Source organism: Haliotis rufescens, unplaced genomic scaffold, assembly GCF_023055435.1.
Source record: "Haliotis rufescens isolate VD_foot unplaced genomic scaffold, xgHalRufe1.0.p SCAF_9, whole genome shotgun sequence".
NCBI lineage: Eukaryota > Metazoa > Mollusca > Gastropoda > Lepetellida > Haliotidae > Haliotis > Haliotis rufescens.
Genome location: NW_025964383.1, coordinates 11,511,705 through 11,531,408, shown reverse-complemented (window position 1 = coordinate 11,531,408; position 19,704 = coordinate 11,511,705). Strand labels below are relative to the sequence as shown.

The window sequence follows — 19,704 nt, the reverse complement described above, 5'->3', positions numbered from 1 at the left end:
CATGATCAAAGGTTTACATGACTAGTCTAACAAGTGGAAAATTGACAAACAATTTGAAAGAGATTGTAAAATAATTAAACATCACATTCCATGATCGAATGACCAACAGATATTTTCACATATGAATACCTTTAACAGATTCTCCATCCATTTCACACGTCAAAATTGCACCAAATTCTGCTATTCTTGATTTCAGATTTGACAGGCTGCTGGTGTTGTAGACAGCTGTAGGTACGTCATGTGTTTGTGGCATAACAGTGTCCAGGCATATCTGAGTCATCTTCCCTACACAACTCCCAAGATCCAGGATGTCAAAGTTTGAGGCATAGAGGAGGGATTTGGCGATATAGTCTAAAACCCCAGTGCATGTCTTCCAACCTTCTTCACATGTGTTTAGACGAGCATGTAGAGTTGCCTTGGTCTCCTTTGTCTGACTTTCAAGGGCTATCAGAAGTGACTTCTCTCTTTGATCAAGTTGTGATCTCAGAGTCTGGAATGTGTGGCAAATACTTTCTTTCAAAGTGTAGTATGTTCTGTCGGTTGCTTCGCTTCCTTGCCTGATGCTCTGCATGTGTGATTGCTGGCGAGCCTGTAACTTTGACAGCTCATTCTTATGATGGTCCAACTGTTTTGTTATAGTATCAGCAACCACATCAATCTTCTCAACTTCGTGGTCAGCATGGTCTTCAAACCAACATCTCGCACAGATGAACTTCTTGCAGCTTTTATCAAACAGATAAAGGGAGTCATGTTTATGGATACCGCAAAATGTTGGAATGTTCGAGGCTGTCGGTTCCATGTCAGTGAAGTTTTGAACTACATGGTTCTTGGTAAGTTTGAAGTTGCTGTGCATGTTCTGGCAGTATTCACAGAGGAACTCTTCACATTCCTGACACCAACACGCAGCCTGGTTCCCGTTATCTTCATGTGTACAGAGGAGTTCTGTGGGGCGATGTTTGACTGTCAGGTGGAATATTTCCTTCTGTCTGACTGCATCCTTTTGGAGACGAGTGTCTGTGAGGTTGACCTTCCTATGACATGTAGAGCATGATATCACATCACCCGCTGCAGATGTCACACATGTCTCACACACAGCGTGTAGACAGGGCAGTAAGTAGGGCACTGGACCTTTCAGGGTAAAGTGCTGCTGACAGACTGAACGTCTCGGAAATATCTCTATTCTGAAAGGCAGAAAACGTATATCAGCGGCTAAGATCTGTTCAATGTTGTGACACGTACCAATCCACACCAACATTCAAATGAAGTGTTTTGGTTGTTTTGCATGAAAATAATTTAAACATGCCCAACATCTAAAATGTTTGTAAACTCAAAGTTGTCACTAACAGTTCCATCAAACAAATATGTGGAAGGTCCTGCTGCCTAGTGGCTAAAGTGATAGCTTGCCACGCCAAAGAGCAATGTTCGATTCATTACATGGATATCATTTGTTGTGCCCGTTCACTGTGTCTTTCTATTTTTAATTTTTTAAAAATAATTTATGCTTTATATCTATGAGCAACTGTTTAAAACTAACTAATTGCAGCACACAATGTCGTTTATTGCAGACATCCAGTAATCATCTCACAACAGTGAAACACATCCACACGATACATTCAGATACACCATACATTTACTCAAGAGAGGCAGGTCCAATTCCTTCACAAACACAAATATCATAGTAACAAAAATCGTGCTTTTATTTTTCCATATAATCAATATCGGTGCAGTTTTAAAATGAACATGGCTCCACACATCACGCTTCTAAGGTTAGCCTACACGGCGGAGGTTTATCTCTACATAACATATCAGTGGCTTATGTGGATTATGGTTTGTATGAATAACGACTGGAGTGGTAGAAAAGTAGGATTGTGTGACGATCAGCAATTATATAATGTTGACACTGGCGTTGAATGCTTGTTAGTCAGACAGCACACACTTACAAACCTGGAAACAAAGGTGAATTTTTCACTTATCACAAAATCCTCGAGTTCTGTTTACGTTCTCAAGCATACAATTGCGTTACCACGAAACACGGGACACTATTTTGACCAAAAAAAATTATATGATTTGATTTAATCCGCAATAAAGTGAGAACATTATCAAGAACAGGATCAAATCAGTTTTATTATGATTATTTTTTCAAGGTTCACTAATATTACAGATAATACTGATAATATTTACTTCCTCAACACTTAAACATATCCATCAAAAAGGAATTATTCGAGTTCCTGTACTGGGCAAACTTCAAGAAGGAAGTATTTGTTGATTAGTCTTAGATATGAGGGCGGTTACAAACAAGATGACAATTATGGTTAATGCCAGCATATATATTTTTTGATAATTTGAAATAATATTGTTAACAAAACTGCCGAAAGGTACAGAGTATAAAATATTGACAGAAAAAGGTTTCACCTTACCATTACAAAATCTTATAAATATAGACATTTGTGTCGGGTTATGTTTAAGCTCTGCGTTAATAATCCCGAAAGAGAAGTAATTCATTTTATTACACCACTATTAGCATTATAGGTCACTAGCCCTTCAGGTCGTGACATATCCTTTAACATTGGCCAAGGTGGAATTCTGCAAACACAACACTACCACTGTAGTGAAATATATATATTTGGCTAGACATGATCATATCAAAGTGAGTGAGTGAGTGAGTTGGGGTTAACGCCGCTTTAAACAGTATTCCAGTTATATTACGGCGTGTCAGCTTAAGCGAACCGGGATTCGAACCCACAAGCATAGTTTTCTGGCGTGCCCAAGGGACGGAACTCTTCACAGCAAATCGCGGTGCTTTAGACGACTGGGTCACTTATTATTAATCTCACTTTATTGAATTGTACTAACTCCACTGCAACGGCCCGCGGCTGTTCTGTTTGTTTCCTTAAATGTAGTAAAGCTTACCAGTAAACGTTGTCCCCTGTAAGTGAAAGATTCACTTGTGTACCGTTATGAGAAATATGATTCGCAGAATCGCCTTTGAGACAAGTCTATTTATGACTGAACAACAAAATTTCGACGTTCTGGACCGCACCAATGTAACCGTATTAAAGAATAGTCCGTCGTCAAATGACCATATGCTGAAAAAATGACTTTCTTACAGGGTAACGGGAAGCAGGGGAGGCTCATCATTTAGAAGATGACCGTACTGTGTTTTCATTGTTGAGCTCGGTTAACTGTAGATTGACTTGTGCTAAAATGAGTTTATCTCCATTCTATTGTGGCAACATTAAATATGTTGCATTGCGTGTAGCACGACTCAAGTGCATTGTTTTGAATGGTTTGTCGATCTGAATAGGGAAAATAACGAAAACAAACTCAAAACAAAAAAAAGGTAAACTAGATTTATAACGAACACGCTCATCACGAACTGACGGATATAGCAAAATGTGTTTTGATCCCGACAGTGTGCTGTATATTTGCTGCATGTGTGCTGAATATATGCTTATAACGAATTACGGTTAGAACGAACTAAAAGTGTTGGTACCTTTGAGTTCGTTATAACCGTATTTCTTGTATGCTACTGCGTCTGAACGAGGTTTAGTTCTTCAATGGACGTCACACCATCTGTTTTGTTATGAAATGGTTATTGTGGTGTAAACCAACTGATCAAACAGAATCGCGAATTTCCAAATTCATATCAGAAGGCAGTCTGTGTCAAATAGATAATTCCAGTGAGACAATGAGGTGTAAATGTACATTTATTAGGCCTTGCTCCTTAATTAGGTAAATATATATGAATGTGAATAACAAATAGGAAGATTGATAATGTGCCTTACTTGCTCGATGTTCTGGTACCGGAGTTCAAGTCTTGCAGATCTGTGAATGGGATAACATAACACCATCACTTTTAACAAATAACATGAGTATTTAACCGTAAAGTCGTATTATTGTACACTACATGAATGCGTTAAAACAAACGCACTTACTCAAAGATTCAGACACATCCACGAAGGACATAAAGCCATTTTACTCCATTTGAAAGGTTTAATATCAGCTAGTGAATACCTAACGCTCCTTGTTTAAAAATAGCAATTGCATTGATATATTGATATTAATATGTCATCTCAAAAACTCCTTGGACACTGCTGGTGAACCGAGACGTATGAGGTATAATTTCAACGGTGTTCGAAGATATCACACGTTTGTCAAGCTGTTTTATTTGTTAAACAGCCTTCTTTATTCGACTGAGAATCTCTAATGAAATTGTGAGACAAGTCTACGTATCAACGTCTGAAAACCAAAGGGAGCTTCAATAAACGAGGGCTGGTCAATGCTCTAAGCCTAACAAATCCTGCTGGGGTATCATGCAGGAGGCAGATGTACTGTAAGTCCCCATGGTTACCCAGCGAGGTGGCCCAGTTTTGCTTGCTGGTGGCCTATAGCCCGTGTTTAAAAACTGTATACATGATATTATTAAGCACAAAATATTTCATAAATTGTTTTTAGATATTACTTTTCATCAAAGACTGAATTGTAAACAGATTAACTTGGTCTCGTCTCTATATGGGTGAAATAATGCCGATGCGACGTTAAATTTTAACTCACTAACTCTTACCCAAACAAACAAAACAAACAATATGTGAAAGTGTTTTTTTAAGTTTATTTGTCAGTATAATCTCGCTGCTTTTCAATACCTTTCTTATCTCGATAGTGAAGCTTTTCATTTCCAGTCAGGAAGGAGTTTTCTGAAGCCACCCTTAAAAACCCATTCACGACAGCTTTGAAGTCATCTTTGTCGTCATGGCTCTTTCCACGAAAGCGTTCCTTTAGTTTAGGAAACAGGTGGAAATACCTTAGTTGGAGGGTCAGGAAGCTCTTCGAACACACATTATCGCAAAGCAGCCTATGCAAGCTGAGATGTGTGAGAAGAGGCACTGTCATGAAGTAGTAGAACTCAAGCAGACACCATTCATTGCCGCTTTTCTGTGATATAATCTCACAGGCGATGACAAATCAACAAAGTAGGCACCGTTTATCGTCTTTTGCTTTTCTAAGTCACCAACAAGGCTCACATGCGTTACAACCCAGAATACAGTGGCCATAACTTACTTCTCTTATCTTGAAGACCTGTAAGTCTTTGATGACGGATAAGTTGAATGGTGCCATTATATGGATTGCCGTCTTGACTCGGGATCAGAGTGGTAGAACCAAGTTTCATCACCTGTTACTTATCTCTGTTTAAACTTGACGAAATCCTCCTCAATTAGCTCCAAATGTTCTCTTCAATGTGTCTTCCTCAAGTTCAGAAATGGTAACACATCTATCTCTTTTTCTCTATATCCCTGATTGAATCTCCATTGATGGAAGTTGAGAAAAACACCACTAATGATCGTTGTGATGAGATTACACAATGCAATGCGAAAGTGAAAACAACCGTGAGCGATTTGAATGTTTGAATCCAGTACCTCGCAGCATGATGTCGCACGGCATATAGCACGTTGGAGTTAGAAAATAAAAGTACGTCAGAGACTGTCAGGGTTGTGGCCTCCCACGGCGTATGTCTGGGATGAAATCATGGAATCGCGTTTGTGATGCCTTCCAAATCTCCGAGCAACGTTGTAGGAATTCCGATCTGTGAACACATTCGCTACTGGCTGTGAGAACTTGCCTATGTGACTTGACTCATTTGCATATGACTGGAGCGCTCATCACATGGACTGTTAGTAGGTACTTTACCGTCAGACATTTAGGAGAAAAACATACGGTGTTTTCAGAATAGAAATAGGTTACGCTAGCTTGAATGTAAAACCGAACGTGCCTTACGAGGTTTCAAATGTTACATTTGGCGTGGTTACATCTAGAGGTAACCCAGCTCTACTTTGAGAACACAGTATGTTTATCTCCATTCTACCATGACTAAATACAACGCGAACTCTTTGGTGTTAAAATACATTGAATGGACAGGTATGGGCTGAGTCCAGTGTTTTGAGTGGGTTATCAATCAGAATTTACAGAATTCCCGACAACAGTCTTAAATCCCCGACAGGCACTGAAAGCATGTAGTACGGCACTTTGTGAGCTAAAATGAGGAGGACACACATACAAAAAATATTCAAGCCTTGCAATGATTTTGTTCTACACCACATGCCATTATTATGACGTCATATCGCTCATTGTGACACACAATATATGACGTCACAATCGTATATAGAAAAGCGCCAAATAGCAAGATTTCTGTTTACCTCGAAATTTGAAATACATTCTCTTTGCATTTTTCTATCGTTTTTTCTGAACGAAAGGTATTGTCACATATCGTTTGAATATTGTATCAACCGCAACTTTGCGTTTTGTAGCCTATAATTTTAGATATGATTTTGGAATATGCGTACAGACAATGACTGTGAAAGTACTGATTTTATAATATAAGCTTTTGTGGTGATGCGGCAGTCAAATCGTCTGTTTCAGTCAGAGGAGGTTTTCGTAATTCAATACCTCTGATAAACAATCAAAATCGGGTATTTTCAAAATTCATGGCAAATGTTCTTTCCATGTGGTAGAAATCCATCGTAGCAGCTTATGATGTGTTTTCGTAATTACTGACATAAAATGAAAATGATTGATCATAACTTTAATAACCTGAAAATGAGTTTCGCAGTAAAAATAATACTCGCATGACAAAGAATGACGGTTGCATAACAAAATGAGTGCACAGGATATTCTGGTAGGCATTGGTTCCAGCAGCAACATAGGGGATTACAGCATCACACCAAGATCAAGAAGACACTATTCAGAGTGAGCAGTGGGTGGTGGTCGCATTCATAATCCGTAATGCTGCTGGAAAAACAACTGGCGCCGAAAACGTCTCAGCAAAGGCTGCAGGGCAGACAGCAGGACATTGTCCTGTGAAACTACCGTTAATGCCAATAAGGTCACTCCTAAAGACTTAGTGTGCGTTAGCTCTCCTCACAAGATGGTGATGAGGCATGGTTACGCGACGTCGCACTGGTCGGGGTCTGTTATGAACGCTAGCTACCCATTTGTTAATAACGTATCGGTTAATGGTTGTTTGGTTAGAGTGGAACTTGTTTACGACAGCCTATAACAATTCAAGAGCTGGATGTCTCTCTGCTAACCTCAAGCGTGTAATGTTGAAGAAATGTGATACTCATAGAAAAGCAACAATATCCTTTTTTATAATTATAAGATTTTTTTTCTCAGAACAGAGTCTACTGTACGATTCCGACTAAAGAATAAGTTTATAGTTATGAATCACTATCAAATAGTGACGGTACGTACCAAGGTGAGCGTAACTTTCCCAATGGTAGCACGTCTAATGCAACGACAAGTCAATAGTTCAAACACGTATGACACATGTCAAAATAGGGACCTGCATCCAACCAACAGCTCCTTGGTCACTGATAAAAAATTGGGAATGTCCTGGTGATGCCAGTTTGTTAGAAACAAAGAGGCGTTACTGTGTTTCGGGGAACACCGGAAGGTTTCACCACAACATTTATTGACATTCAACCGCCATGCAAATGTCAGGAAAATGGTATTTTTCAGGTAAAGTTGTTGAAAATAAAACCATGTTAGCTACGAAATATTTTCAGATGTTACAGTATGACGCGTAACTCGGTTTACATGAATTGCTTGTAGAACGTACGTTCTGCAATTCACACACATGCCAGATATACTAGAAAACAGAAATCAGGTCCTCTTTAAGTGTAATTTTAATTATCATTTTTGAAATTGGTAATGTTTTACAAGGTATGCGCCCGTTAGTATATTTAGCCGGCAGAGTGTAAGATAGTTTCGAGTATTATTTGGGAGAAATAGGTTAGCGAAGATATTATGCTGATTCCATTTCAAATTAGAGCATAGTAGTATGATACTGTGGTGCTGACACACAATGACAGAGTGTCTTTCATCTCCTTCATTTCATTAGACACGGTTCAGTGTCTATTAACACGTTTAAACACACCCTTCTTCTCACAGCAATAAAATCATCCAAACTGCAAACTTTAATAGAAACTGATACACTTGCTACTGTAGACATAATATACAGCCACATATATGCCAATCCTTCCATCAGAATCCAATACATTCACTCAAATATTAAACTGAAATATTAAATCTTTATTTCATTGAAAATTACCTGAGGTGAAGGCTTGTCTAGGTTTTGCTGCTCGACTATATACAGATTGATAACACACTTGGTGAAATCATCTGACCAACACATGTTCCTGCTGTTATTATTACGTCCCAAAGTGTTGTAACAACAAATTCAAAATGAGTTATTAAATATCCTTGCGCCACTAATCTAGATTCCCGCAGGTCTAATAGAATCACATGTCTGGTTTATCATGTGTTTTGTTATATGAGGTAAGAGAATGGATAACTTACACATCAACTGTTTAGAGTGAAGTCAGCTTGTCCAATATTTATAAGGTATTGTTAATGTTAATCCTTTTTAAAATAGTTTTGCCGCTGTGAATGTAACCGTTTCTACGCAAATTTACCGCGGAATTATAAAGTACTATGTGAACCTAGACACCGAGATGTACCAGTATGCATCGAAACTCGACTTCAACAGTTCATTGTCTCCATTGTAAAAGTGCATCCGAGAACCCACACTTTTGGTCTCGTGGCATCGGTTTTCTCATGAGGGAAGAAAGTGGAGCTTGAACTCTTTGTAAGGTGAACTTCTACATCCAAACTCTACTCATTTCTTTCGTCGTGACGCGAGAACGTTCAGTTCATCCAGGACACCGTTTTCTGACAAAATGGCTGGTCATAGTCATCTGTGTAAAATTATGAACTCCAGAATAAGTCCACATACGACATAAAACTTTTGACTTGCTTTTACAAATTGTATATAATGACTTTTATCATTTAACTAAAGCATTTATCCATGACATAAGCTTATGACATAAAAACATGTATGTCATACCCCAATGACAAAAGTATGCAAATTATATATGCAAATTAGCTAACCGGAAGAGAGACCGGTTTGATTTGAAACTATATATTATAAGTGAAGTTACACCAGAGATATAATCAGATTACACAGAATCGTTGTTGTTACCGTTATTAAAGTTTCAATTATTCTGCCAAAGTCTGTTCAAGTATTTTGTTTAAAATAATCCGAGGAACTTTTTTTCTCAGCGAATTGTTTATTTTGGTTTACATGGCTATGGAAAGCATGTATCACTACGCACGAGTGAGAATACGCACGTAAGATTTCGACAAGTTGCTGATGTTAATGTTTAATGCAATTATTCCTTAATTTGGAAGCAAAAATGTGAAAATGATAAATAGAATTCACCACTCGTGTTTTTTAATATGGGAAATATCAACCTCGTCCCGTTAATCGGTATTTGCCTCGCCAAAGGCTCGGCAAATACCGATTAACTAAGACTCGGTTGATATTTCCCATATTAAAAAACACTCGTGATGAATCCTTTATTTATCGTATCCAGGCATTGTCACATTCTATGTTTCACTGGGTTTGGTATCAAGTGATTAACCAACGAGTTGTATTATATTGATACAGTAGGTATACATGTATTAGCATCAATTAAGGAGTCAACAAGGAAAAACACAGAGACATATAAATACATTAATCAGGTGCTAAAGGGTTTCAAAACCTTAGACTGAAAACCTTATATAATGTTTTACATATGTCAAATGTTTTTTTTATTTACCAGCTGTTTTGCCTTGTCTATCATGCGGAAGCTGCAGAAGTAATTCTTTGATTTCGCTCTCCAGTTTCTCCTTTTGCTGTTCATGCAGATAATTCAGTTGTGATACTTCCTCTTTGTAGTGTTGATTAACGCTGTTGATTTTACGGTCGTGATCGGTCTCCCTTGTATGTAATTGTTGTCGCAATTCATCAAGTGCCTTGAAAAATAAAATAAACATATATGTAGGAAAACTAATATTTGATTAGGAAGCGTGGGGCGATGAGGAACAAACTATAATTTCAATTTAATGATTTATCATATCATGGGTATGTTTCATGGCTGAATAAAGCTAACAGACAGAAAACTGTACACATAAAAAGACCGGTAGGCAGTACTTGCAGTATTTACAAATTAAACATAAATATCGAAACAGAAGTAACAGTCAGGGAGTTACAGGAACTGTGATTATGAAAATAGATGTCTCAGATATCGAAAATCAACGTCTAACTGGGGATAAAGTCTTTTAGAACTATACAAGTAATTTACCATTGGAAATATTATCGAAGGATATTAGAGAGCATGCTAATCATTATTTTCAATACCTGCGCCTGGAGCTTAATTCCTAATTGTTGGATTTCGTAAAAATAAATAAATGTGAGATATCTGACACTCTTTCCTAACATTATGACTTTAAACAAATGTCTCGTAGTACCACACACTGAAGAAGCTTTCATTTGCCAAAGGAAAGGACGCTTACTCTCACGGGCGGACCTCGGGCATTCTGCGAAGAATTACAAAGTTATTTTGTACTTTAAAAATATATTTTTAAAAATTATGAACTTTGCATATATGGTAGTTAAATCATTGTCAGTCGGAATCGTATTACCTATATCACTGTCCGAATCACTGATATTACTTGTGAATAAATACAATGTTTAAGCCTGATTAAGTATATTTACCATATCAACTCACACTCTCGTAATAACTCTATTTATCCACAGCCTTGTTTTCCCTTATTTTCCCTATTTCTACCCCTGGTAATTTTAAGTCTACGTCTAACCCTCCCTGCCTGCCTGAAGATTAGGTTATTCAACTGGTTTATTTGACCTATGAAATGGAATGTATACTTACATCTTCTTTGGATGTCTCTGACTCAGTGTCCCCCGGCAGATATTTCAGGAAGGACTTTATAATGGCTGTACACTTGTCTCTATTCATGTGCAGGTCGGCAGGGAAGCAGATGCATTCTGCGGCATTCTCACGTTGGTCGATCCTTGCCAGAAAACTTTGCTTCTCCTGACATACAAAGTTGTCTACAGCAGCGTTTACAACATTGAAATCAAATTTCGTATCCTCCTTCACATGTCTTACGATCAATCTCGCCAACTGGGTGTTGTATTGAATGCTCTTCTGGTTGACCCCATCCATGGCTGTGAAAGTCAGCACCAAGACAGGCCGTGTAGGGGAGAACACACACACATCACACAGGAGAGACGCGGGGACCCGCCCCTCCCAGGATCGGTCCACTATCTTTAGTAAGCTGCTCGCTGAGATTGTGACTGTACGATCTCTGTCTGGTAGCTCCCTCAGCCTCTGTACAATGTGGGCATATTTTGTGGTGAGAAAGCCTTCAATAACGTCCGGGAAGATGCCAAAGACTGAAACAGCCATCACAAAATTAGTATGATATAAGTTTTGAAATCAACTGAGTCACACATGCTCATCTTGCACTAATGGTCATCAGCAGCTCGGAAGCTACGAAAGTTTGTATACATAAAGTCCAACAAATGTCGGGGTACAAATTTATATAAACGTTTCTTAAAATGCATATATATGTGTGACATCTGAATGTAAACATTGAAGTGTCATGCCTTTTATAACTTGGAGATAACAAAAGAGATGGACGTGGCTTATGTACGTTCAAACAATTGGAATGTCCAGGCATAAAACTATATGTATATAGTTGTACAGTGTATATAATACATATATGACATATCATAAGGCACAAGAAGAAACAGTGCATATGACAAAATCATACGGGCAGCATTTAATCGGGCGCAGCACATGTCAGATACAATTATTGCATGTTCTGATATCAATCAGGAAGTCTCTATCTTACACGTACATGGTTGTCCCGATTCATCTGATAGAATCCTCGCTATTTTCATTTGGTCTGTTATGGAGACACTTCTTAAAGGAAGCATATCACCTGAAACAGGTAAAGCAAACGATTAACTTTCACATTATACAGCAATGAACACGATGTATCTATAATTGAACAGACAAAAAGCCTCACCAGAAGTCAATACTGGATCATCCGAGTCAGAAAGGTCATCAAAGGTCAGTAATGGAACTTCTCCCTCCGAGCTGTACCTGCTGGACACACTGGAGTCATCACTCTCGTCACTGTCACTCATGTTGCTGGGAAACTCCAAGTGCTCTGCCATGTTGAAAGTCCCTTATATAATTTATTTGTGGTTTTAGTCGCTCAAGCCAGGTCGCTTTGTCCATCCGATGTATAGTGTTGTCCTTGACTTCATAAGCCCTTGGTCCGTCCTTGTCACTGAAGACAATGCCATCATAATAGCGCACAGCTACCTCTAGAACACGTCTCTCATTTCCTGGTAGTGGATGTAACCGCACTTCAATCAAATCGTCAGGGACACTACAGAATGTGCTCCGCTCTAAGGCTATTGTGTCACTTTGAAGTTTAGCTTTAATGGCTCTGATGATCTCAGATTCTTCAAATGTCATGCAAAACCCATCAATGTTAAGAAGTTTGGTTCTGTAACTCTCAATGTCCAGAATATCCTCACTTATCCCAAGATAGTATGACCCACCTCCCTCAACCTTGGACATAGAGGTCAGATTGTCTTTAAGTTTGAGATCATGCCATATATAATCTACGAAATGTGACAGACTTCTCGAAATTTGCTTTGTTATTTGATTCTTCAATTTGCCAATATGGAAACGTTTGATCTCAATATTCCTGCTTTCATGGAGTTCTTGAATATTCTCACATATACCTTTTGTCTTGGGTTTCTTGGTATCTGTGTTATTCTGTCTACTGATCATGCACACAGCCAAACTGGCAGAAGTTACTGATACGTTTTCAATATCGTTCCTCACTTTCGTGTTAAAATCCACAGTAGCTGTCCCATTCGTTTCCTTCACACTCACTAAGACGTAGTCCGTATGACCTTGAAACTCATATATATCAGAGAGCCAATGTCGCTTGTATGTGTCTACATATAACTCTCCGTCATCAATGAGATCCGACAGACTCCTGGTGATGAACTCATCAAAAGGCTCGAGACACCTGTCCTCGGGTATTTGACCTTCTACGTGGATCAGAACTTGACCCCCTCCGCTGTTCCTCCAAGCTGAGACTACCTTCCCTATTCTGTCAAGAGTTTTCCTTTTCTTTTCTAAAAGTTGTCCAGATTTCTTTCCAGCACAAATGATACACCGAGTTGTGTGAAGAAGGATGCAATTAGTACTGTTGTATTGAGACTTGTATGATTTTCCTATCGCCTCACATTTTGTGCACCCATCTGTAAATATACATGTGACAATAAAATATTTGAGAAACACTTACTAAAAAACATGCATTGCAGTATACCAAATAACAGTACATGTATAGGTTACCTTTCTAAACTGTCGCTTCTGGAAATCTGGGTGAGATCGGTAAAATCTGTTGATCCTGCACTGCAACTTTGCTGGTGACAAAGTGACGTACTCCTATGGCTTGGAAGGTTTCTCATACTGTTAGTGAGAAATTTGTTTGGTCCAAACGTGATAATTTACAGGTCACCATAGCTTAGTTGGAAAATTGCAGTGGCATTCAACTGCAGAGACTCACTACTTATTACACCTCAGACATTACATATGGTACCCCAACACTTATCTTGATCTTTTCCTTTTTGTTGAAGCTTGACTGACAAGTAAAAACATCTGACCTGAAACCATTATTTCGAATCCGTCAACGTGAATGACAAATTCGCATTATATGAGACAAAATAGTATGTGTCCAATAATTTTGAATCATCAGAACCTACTGTTGTTACAATTATTAAAATATTCTTAAGATATTTAAACTGCAGGCAATATAACAATAGCAATTAATATGGTTACCTATATACTTCTTAGCAGTTTCTGAACCCAGTGATGACATGTCATCAGCATCATAGCATTAACAAAGCTGGATGCGCCTTCTCTGCAAGCCCCAGTCTATCGCTCTACAACCTGAAAACCTGTAATGTTTGAATTAGATTACAAAGAAGAAATATACTGATTGATGAATGGATGGATTGATGTCTAATTTTTACAGACTAAAGTAGACGTGAACTGTGATGTGAGGCGGAGTGTGTGTGTATGTGTGTGTATGTGTGGCTGGCTGGGCAGAGAGTGTGTGTGTATTTGTGGCGAGCCCTGGCAAAGCCAACCCGTTGCCACTACTACCCACAGTCCAGGCAGAAAAGGAGACTCCCCAACACGGTATTCACCTGTATACTGTCCTGATCTGATGCCATGTCATACCAAACAGAGGGCACCAGAGAATAATGGGAAGTCGAATGTATGATATGGATGCAACCAAGACATGATATATCTCCTTTATACCCCTGGAGAAAACTTCTGACATGACAGTGTAAGATCACGTTTTAAAAGAAATCCATTAGAATCATTTTCCAATGATTTACGATTGACCCTAAAAAGTTAACGCAGTGCCGGGCATAATGCTATGTCAAATGTCAAGGTCAGTTTGAAGGTAAGAGACTCATGAAATGACTAGTAAATATTATCTTTCAGAAATGATTGAAAATGTGATAAGCAGCTTTAATGTTTGTAACACCACTTAAGTTTGCCAAAAGTGATGTTCTCGCATGTGATTGGATGACTTTGACGGTCAAGATCACTCAGTGTTAGATGGACTTATAAAATGCTTGTGTTCAAGAAAGGTCCAGGTCAACAGTTTTTGCAATCGGTATCTTCCAAATGTCAAGGTCGCGTTGAAGGTCATTCATTAAAAAAAGGACGTGTGAACAGTTTCATTCAGTAAGTATTGTTAGTATAGTATGGAGACTTCATAATATTCTCGCATGAGATGGGATGACTGTGAAGGTCAAGGTCACTCTGTAGAATGTAGATCTCCCGAAAAGCGTGAATAAAGTACACATTTCTGAAATTTGACTACACTTTATACACATATATCTGAACAGTTCATGGCTGATATTAAATTAAAGGTCAATGCCATTGAACCGGAAGAACTTACAAATGCTTTATTAATGTAGCTACAGGTATAGGACTTCAGGTTTCAAAATTGTCCAGCATTGGACCTGTGTGAGATCCCTCGTCCACAAAACTGCTTCTTTTCTTTAAACCAACTTTTGATACGAATTGTTGCTCGGGAAAGGTTGATTTATTGGTAAAAGTACACGAAAGGGAATTAGTTAAACATCATATCTTAACGGTTGATCATCGCAGAGGACTTACTGTACACATCATTAGGAATTTGAATTAATTATTTACGTTTGAATCAGCATACTAACGCAATTTTAAGGTAAAAGTAGACAGGCATAATGATATACTTTCTTACAGTAATATAGCGTCAAATGAGAAACATTGATACAGCTTCCAAATTTTCAGACAATTGTTTTATAAACTGTGAAAAACACTTGATAAATTAGTCCAATATTATCTATCATATAGCGACGTGCATGCACGCGAAGTTGTGTGTGGCTACTTGTACTAGTCCGGACTAATGCCGATTTTATAGTGACAGCCCACTGAGATACCAGTTCAAAATGAATACCCAACTCAGACACAGTATACTCCGTACTCTGTATGCATTCTGCATCCATCGTGTTATCACATGAATATCATCTGGAAATATACATGATAAATTAGTCGGAAGTATTGCCTGAGAACCTAATCCTGGACAGAAGAAAATATTTTATGCTGCCAACATGTAATTCTTATAATTTCCCTGTACGGAATGAATATGTTTTATACCAGGGGACGGGATAAACTGATGGATTATTTCATTACTAACAACCACAATACTAATCTGATGGCTAATCTCCCCTCTGATATCTTGGACATAAAAGTGTTGTTTAAAACATTTGGCTGTGACATAGAACACAATGCATATGTAACACAGGGCTCAACTGTACTGGAGCAACTTGTCTCAGAAACTAATGCATATGCACTGAATCTGTCGTCCAACCTCTATTTTCAGCCGATATATTGCTGAAGCGTTTACGAGGTCTCTACCAAGTTACACCAAACGATTCATGTCCCGCATATAAATAAATTCAAGGCAAGGAGCCAGATAGTTAACGCGAACAGTGTCAACGCAACAAATGCGTAGTACACGATTTCACCTTTTCATGCTTGAATTGCACAATATACGTTTTTGTATATTACATAACTGTACACAAGTAAGTCATTGCATGCCAATGTAAAATATTTTCGGTTTCAATTTCTTGAAGAACTATTGAAAGAAACCCGATTTGAAATTCACGTGTGGATGACAACACACTGCCGTACATGCAATGACTCAGATAATATTTCTCTTAACACAATGACATTGCCACACCAGGTTTTGTAGGGTAAATATTGAAAACTAGGGATTGGCCGATTCGACTGAAAACGACTCAAAACTCCTTATCTATCATCCATGATCCTCAAAAACACAAGGAAATACAATTTTAAATGTATGTTTGATACTTCGGAATAAGATTATGGTGTCAGCAAATGACCACAACAAGGCTAATGATAATATCCACCATCAGTTTTTAAAACATCAGGCCACGCGTAACCAATAATCAATAAGATAACTGGATTCGAACAACACACCTACGAATTCGATTCCAGCCAGCAACAGTGACTGCAAGAAGCGTCCCTGGCCTTCGACGAATATCTTCACAAACTGTACGTCGCCGCCTCAGATGTGCAGGGATTGTCGCCAGAAGACCCGCCAGACGTCCCATTTTGACAGGAAACCACCGTCAAGCACGTCTACAGTGGCGCTGACAGCGTCTACGCTGGACGGCCATGCAGTGGGGACAAGTTCTTTTCACTGACGGGTTTCGTTTTCACCTCAGCCACAGCGATGGACGGATTCGAGTCTACCGACGTCGAGGTGAACGTTACGTCAATCAATGTGTCATGGAAGAGGATCGGTTCGGGGGCGGCAGCGTTATGGTATGGGGTGGGATAACAGCAAGATAGAGGACACGTTTGATAGTGGTAGAGGGAAATCTCAATGGACAGCGCTACCGCGACGAGATCATCGGCCCGGTTGTTCTACTGTTTCTGCGTAGTCATGGCCATGGCATTACCTTTCAACATGACAACGCCCGGCCTCATATTGCTCGACTTGATCAGGATTCTCTCCAACAAAACAACGTGAATGACATCCCCTGGCCGTCTCGCTTCCCTGATCTCTCACCAATCGAGCACATGTGGGATGAGATGGATCGGCGCATTCGACGTCATTCACTCCAGGAACTTCGAAACATGCTCCAGCAGAAATGGACAGATATTCCACAGGAACTTGTGCGACGCCTGGTCCATTCCATGAGACGAAGATGTGTTGCTTGCATCGTAACCAGCTGGGACACACACGCTATTGATTTGTAAATTGACATTTTGGCATGTTCATGTATTTTTTATGAAATAGCGCATTTTCTGAAGTCAGTATGGCAAATCAAACCATTTGAACACTTACATGAGTCTTTTACCTGTTGCAAACCGAAATTGTTTTAGTTAGATTTGGTAAAAAAACATAACTTTGCATTAAATCGTATTCAATGTCACAGGAACTTTTGTTGTTCAGTATAGTTAATAACAAGTTGGTAAATATAGAAGTATTGCAATTCAGATGTATTATATTGGCGTTCGACTTCGTTAACTTATTCCTATGTAATGTGCCGTAGGGACAGGAACTATCTGAACACTATCGGCTATTTCGGGTGAAATTAGGCTTCTGAGGTCACTAGTAGCCACTGGCAGCCGGGACTATGTTTGACCAGTCGACTCCTCACACACATGTTCACAAGATCTTAAAAATGAACCTTGTGCGAGAATTGCGCTCCGCGGCACAGGGGCTAGCCCCGACTTTAAAATTACGTGGAAATCTAGATGTAGAATAGTAAATGTCCTATCTGCTGTAAATTTAACTGCAATTATTATACTGGTGTGAAAAACAGACACTGCAAAGTGTTTTACGAAATTTAAAAAAAACAGCAATGTTCTCCGATTTATATCGTACACCAATGAAAATACTCTGCGACGAAATGGCTCAATTTAACAGCTTTAGGGACACAGTGAGCGAAAGAAAAACTGCCTAACATCTGAACGACATAAATATACATCAAATGGATGTGTATGTTTATATATAGCGGTATAAGATCGATTCGAAAAACAGCTTGCCACAAATGAAGGAAATCAATTTTCCTCTATGACGTCAAAAGACGATAGTGGGGTGTGCACATGCACAATGAATGAGGTGCATAACCCTGCTACGCTTAGAACTAATCCATTGTAATTCGGGTCACGTGGTCGGAATTTGCTGTGGATAAGGACAATGTATTTTCGTATGGTTTTATTGTTTTATTAACTATTCGATCACAAATATGGATAGTGAAACTGTATACGCTGTAGTATTGCCACAAGTCATAAGAAATCGTGCTGCATGAAAATTAAAGGAATAGCGAAATGGATGGACCTATCGAACATGTAAATTAGTCCCGTATTCATCGGACTGTGTAGTGTATGTTGACTTCTCTTGCACCATTATCAAAGGTGTACTAGCCTTATCGTCAAATGTAATTAATTAAATTATTGAAAATATGACATCTTTGTGTTTAACGTCATTCCTTGTTTTATGTCCTTGTCGACATCGAAGAAAGACAACATTTTTATGTTGATTAACATATCATCGCACCAAAATTCCGTATTTGTTTTGAAAATCTCGATAGTAAAATATGTAAATAATGTCTTGAATATATACCGAAATTAGATTGTGTGATATTTCTTTGAGGAGACATGCACACAGATTTTTACATAAATCCAGTACGCAAAAAAAATGTTTGAAACATTTAACATGTACTTGTTCATTATGATATAGCTATTTATCTTCATATCGTCTCATAATTTTACAATGAAATATCGAAAAGGTTGCTTTTGTATGGAATTATCAGGATAAACATATAAGGTTCATGGCACATTTGTTTCTTATATTGTTACACTTTCCTATAGAAATAATGCAAACAGTGTAATAACATTATTGCATGTAACCACAATGATTCTAAAAAAAGTTTGACACAATTGATAATATTATACAAAACGATAGGAGCTAACCGTTTTTGACAAACACGCACCAGGTGGGGGCTTCAAAGCATGAATAAAACCTTATAAAACATCATTGTACACGAGTACAGCAGCCAGTGAGTGGCATTGTTAACAGCAGTGTTATTACTTATGAGATGAAAAATAAAATACCATGTAGAATGTGATTAAAGAACGCTTTGTCTGCATATATGCTAACTAGGCAAGCATCATCATGATTGTTAAGTAATCTTAACATAGCGACAAGGCTGCCTGAGAAGAGCTTTAAGGCTGAACACTGCGACTGAGCAGCTTCATTCCCTGTCACTGCGCCCTGTAGTACATCAACTACACCCTCTGATCTGAACTGTGCGCTGACAGAAGGTGACTGCTTCTTTAATTGGTTAAAACCTCGTATCCAGGCTACCATTGATAACTCGATACTAAATGCAATACAATGAGTCATACATCGTTAAAGTAGAACGACTTTCAAAACCAACTATGCAAACACTCTGTGCAAACATGTACATATAGGGGCGGTCGGATAGCCTAGTGGTAAAAGCGTTCGCTCGCCACGCCGAAGACCCGGGTTCGATTCCCGACATGGGTACAATGTGTGAAGATCATTTCTGGTGTCCCCCGCCGTGATATTGCTGGAATATTGCTAAAAGCGGCGTAAAACCATACTCACTCACTCACTCACTAACATGTACATATAACTCGCGATAACGCATTTCAT

General features: G+C 38.7%; 1 protein-coding gene across 1 annotated transcript in view; it reads right to left on the bottom strand.

Moving 5' to 3' along the window:
* Positions 1–19,704, bottom strand: part of LOC125377440 — a 117,676-nt gene that overhangs the window by 5,770 nt on the left and 92,202 nt on the right. Inside the window, exons 3-10 of the mRNA XM_048390893.1 lie at positions 13,767–13,885; positions 11,929–13,186; positions 11,758–11,841; positions 10,764–11,290; positions 10,390–10,413; positions 9,654–9,849; positions 3,786–3,825; positions 130–1,181 (exon numbers count right to left, since the gene is read on the bottom strand). Of these exons, the coding sequence (XP_048246850.1) occupies positions 130–1,181; positions 3,786–3,825; positions 9,654–9,849; positions 10,390–10,413; positions 10,764–11,290; positions 11,758–11,841; positions 11,929–12,079 (2,074 nt within the window). The 5' untranslated portion in view covers positions 12,080–13,186; positions 13,767–13,885. The remainder of the gene's footprint in view (positions 1–129; positions 1,182–3,785; positions 3,826–9,653; positions 9,850–10,389; positions 10,414–10,763; positions 11,291–11,757; positions 11,842–11,928; positions 13,187–13,766; positions 13,886–19,704) is intronic.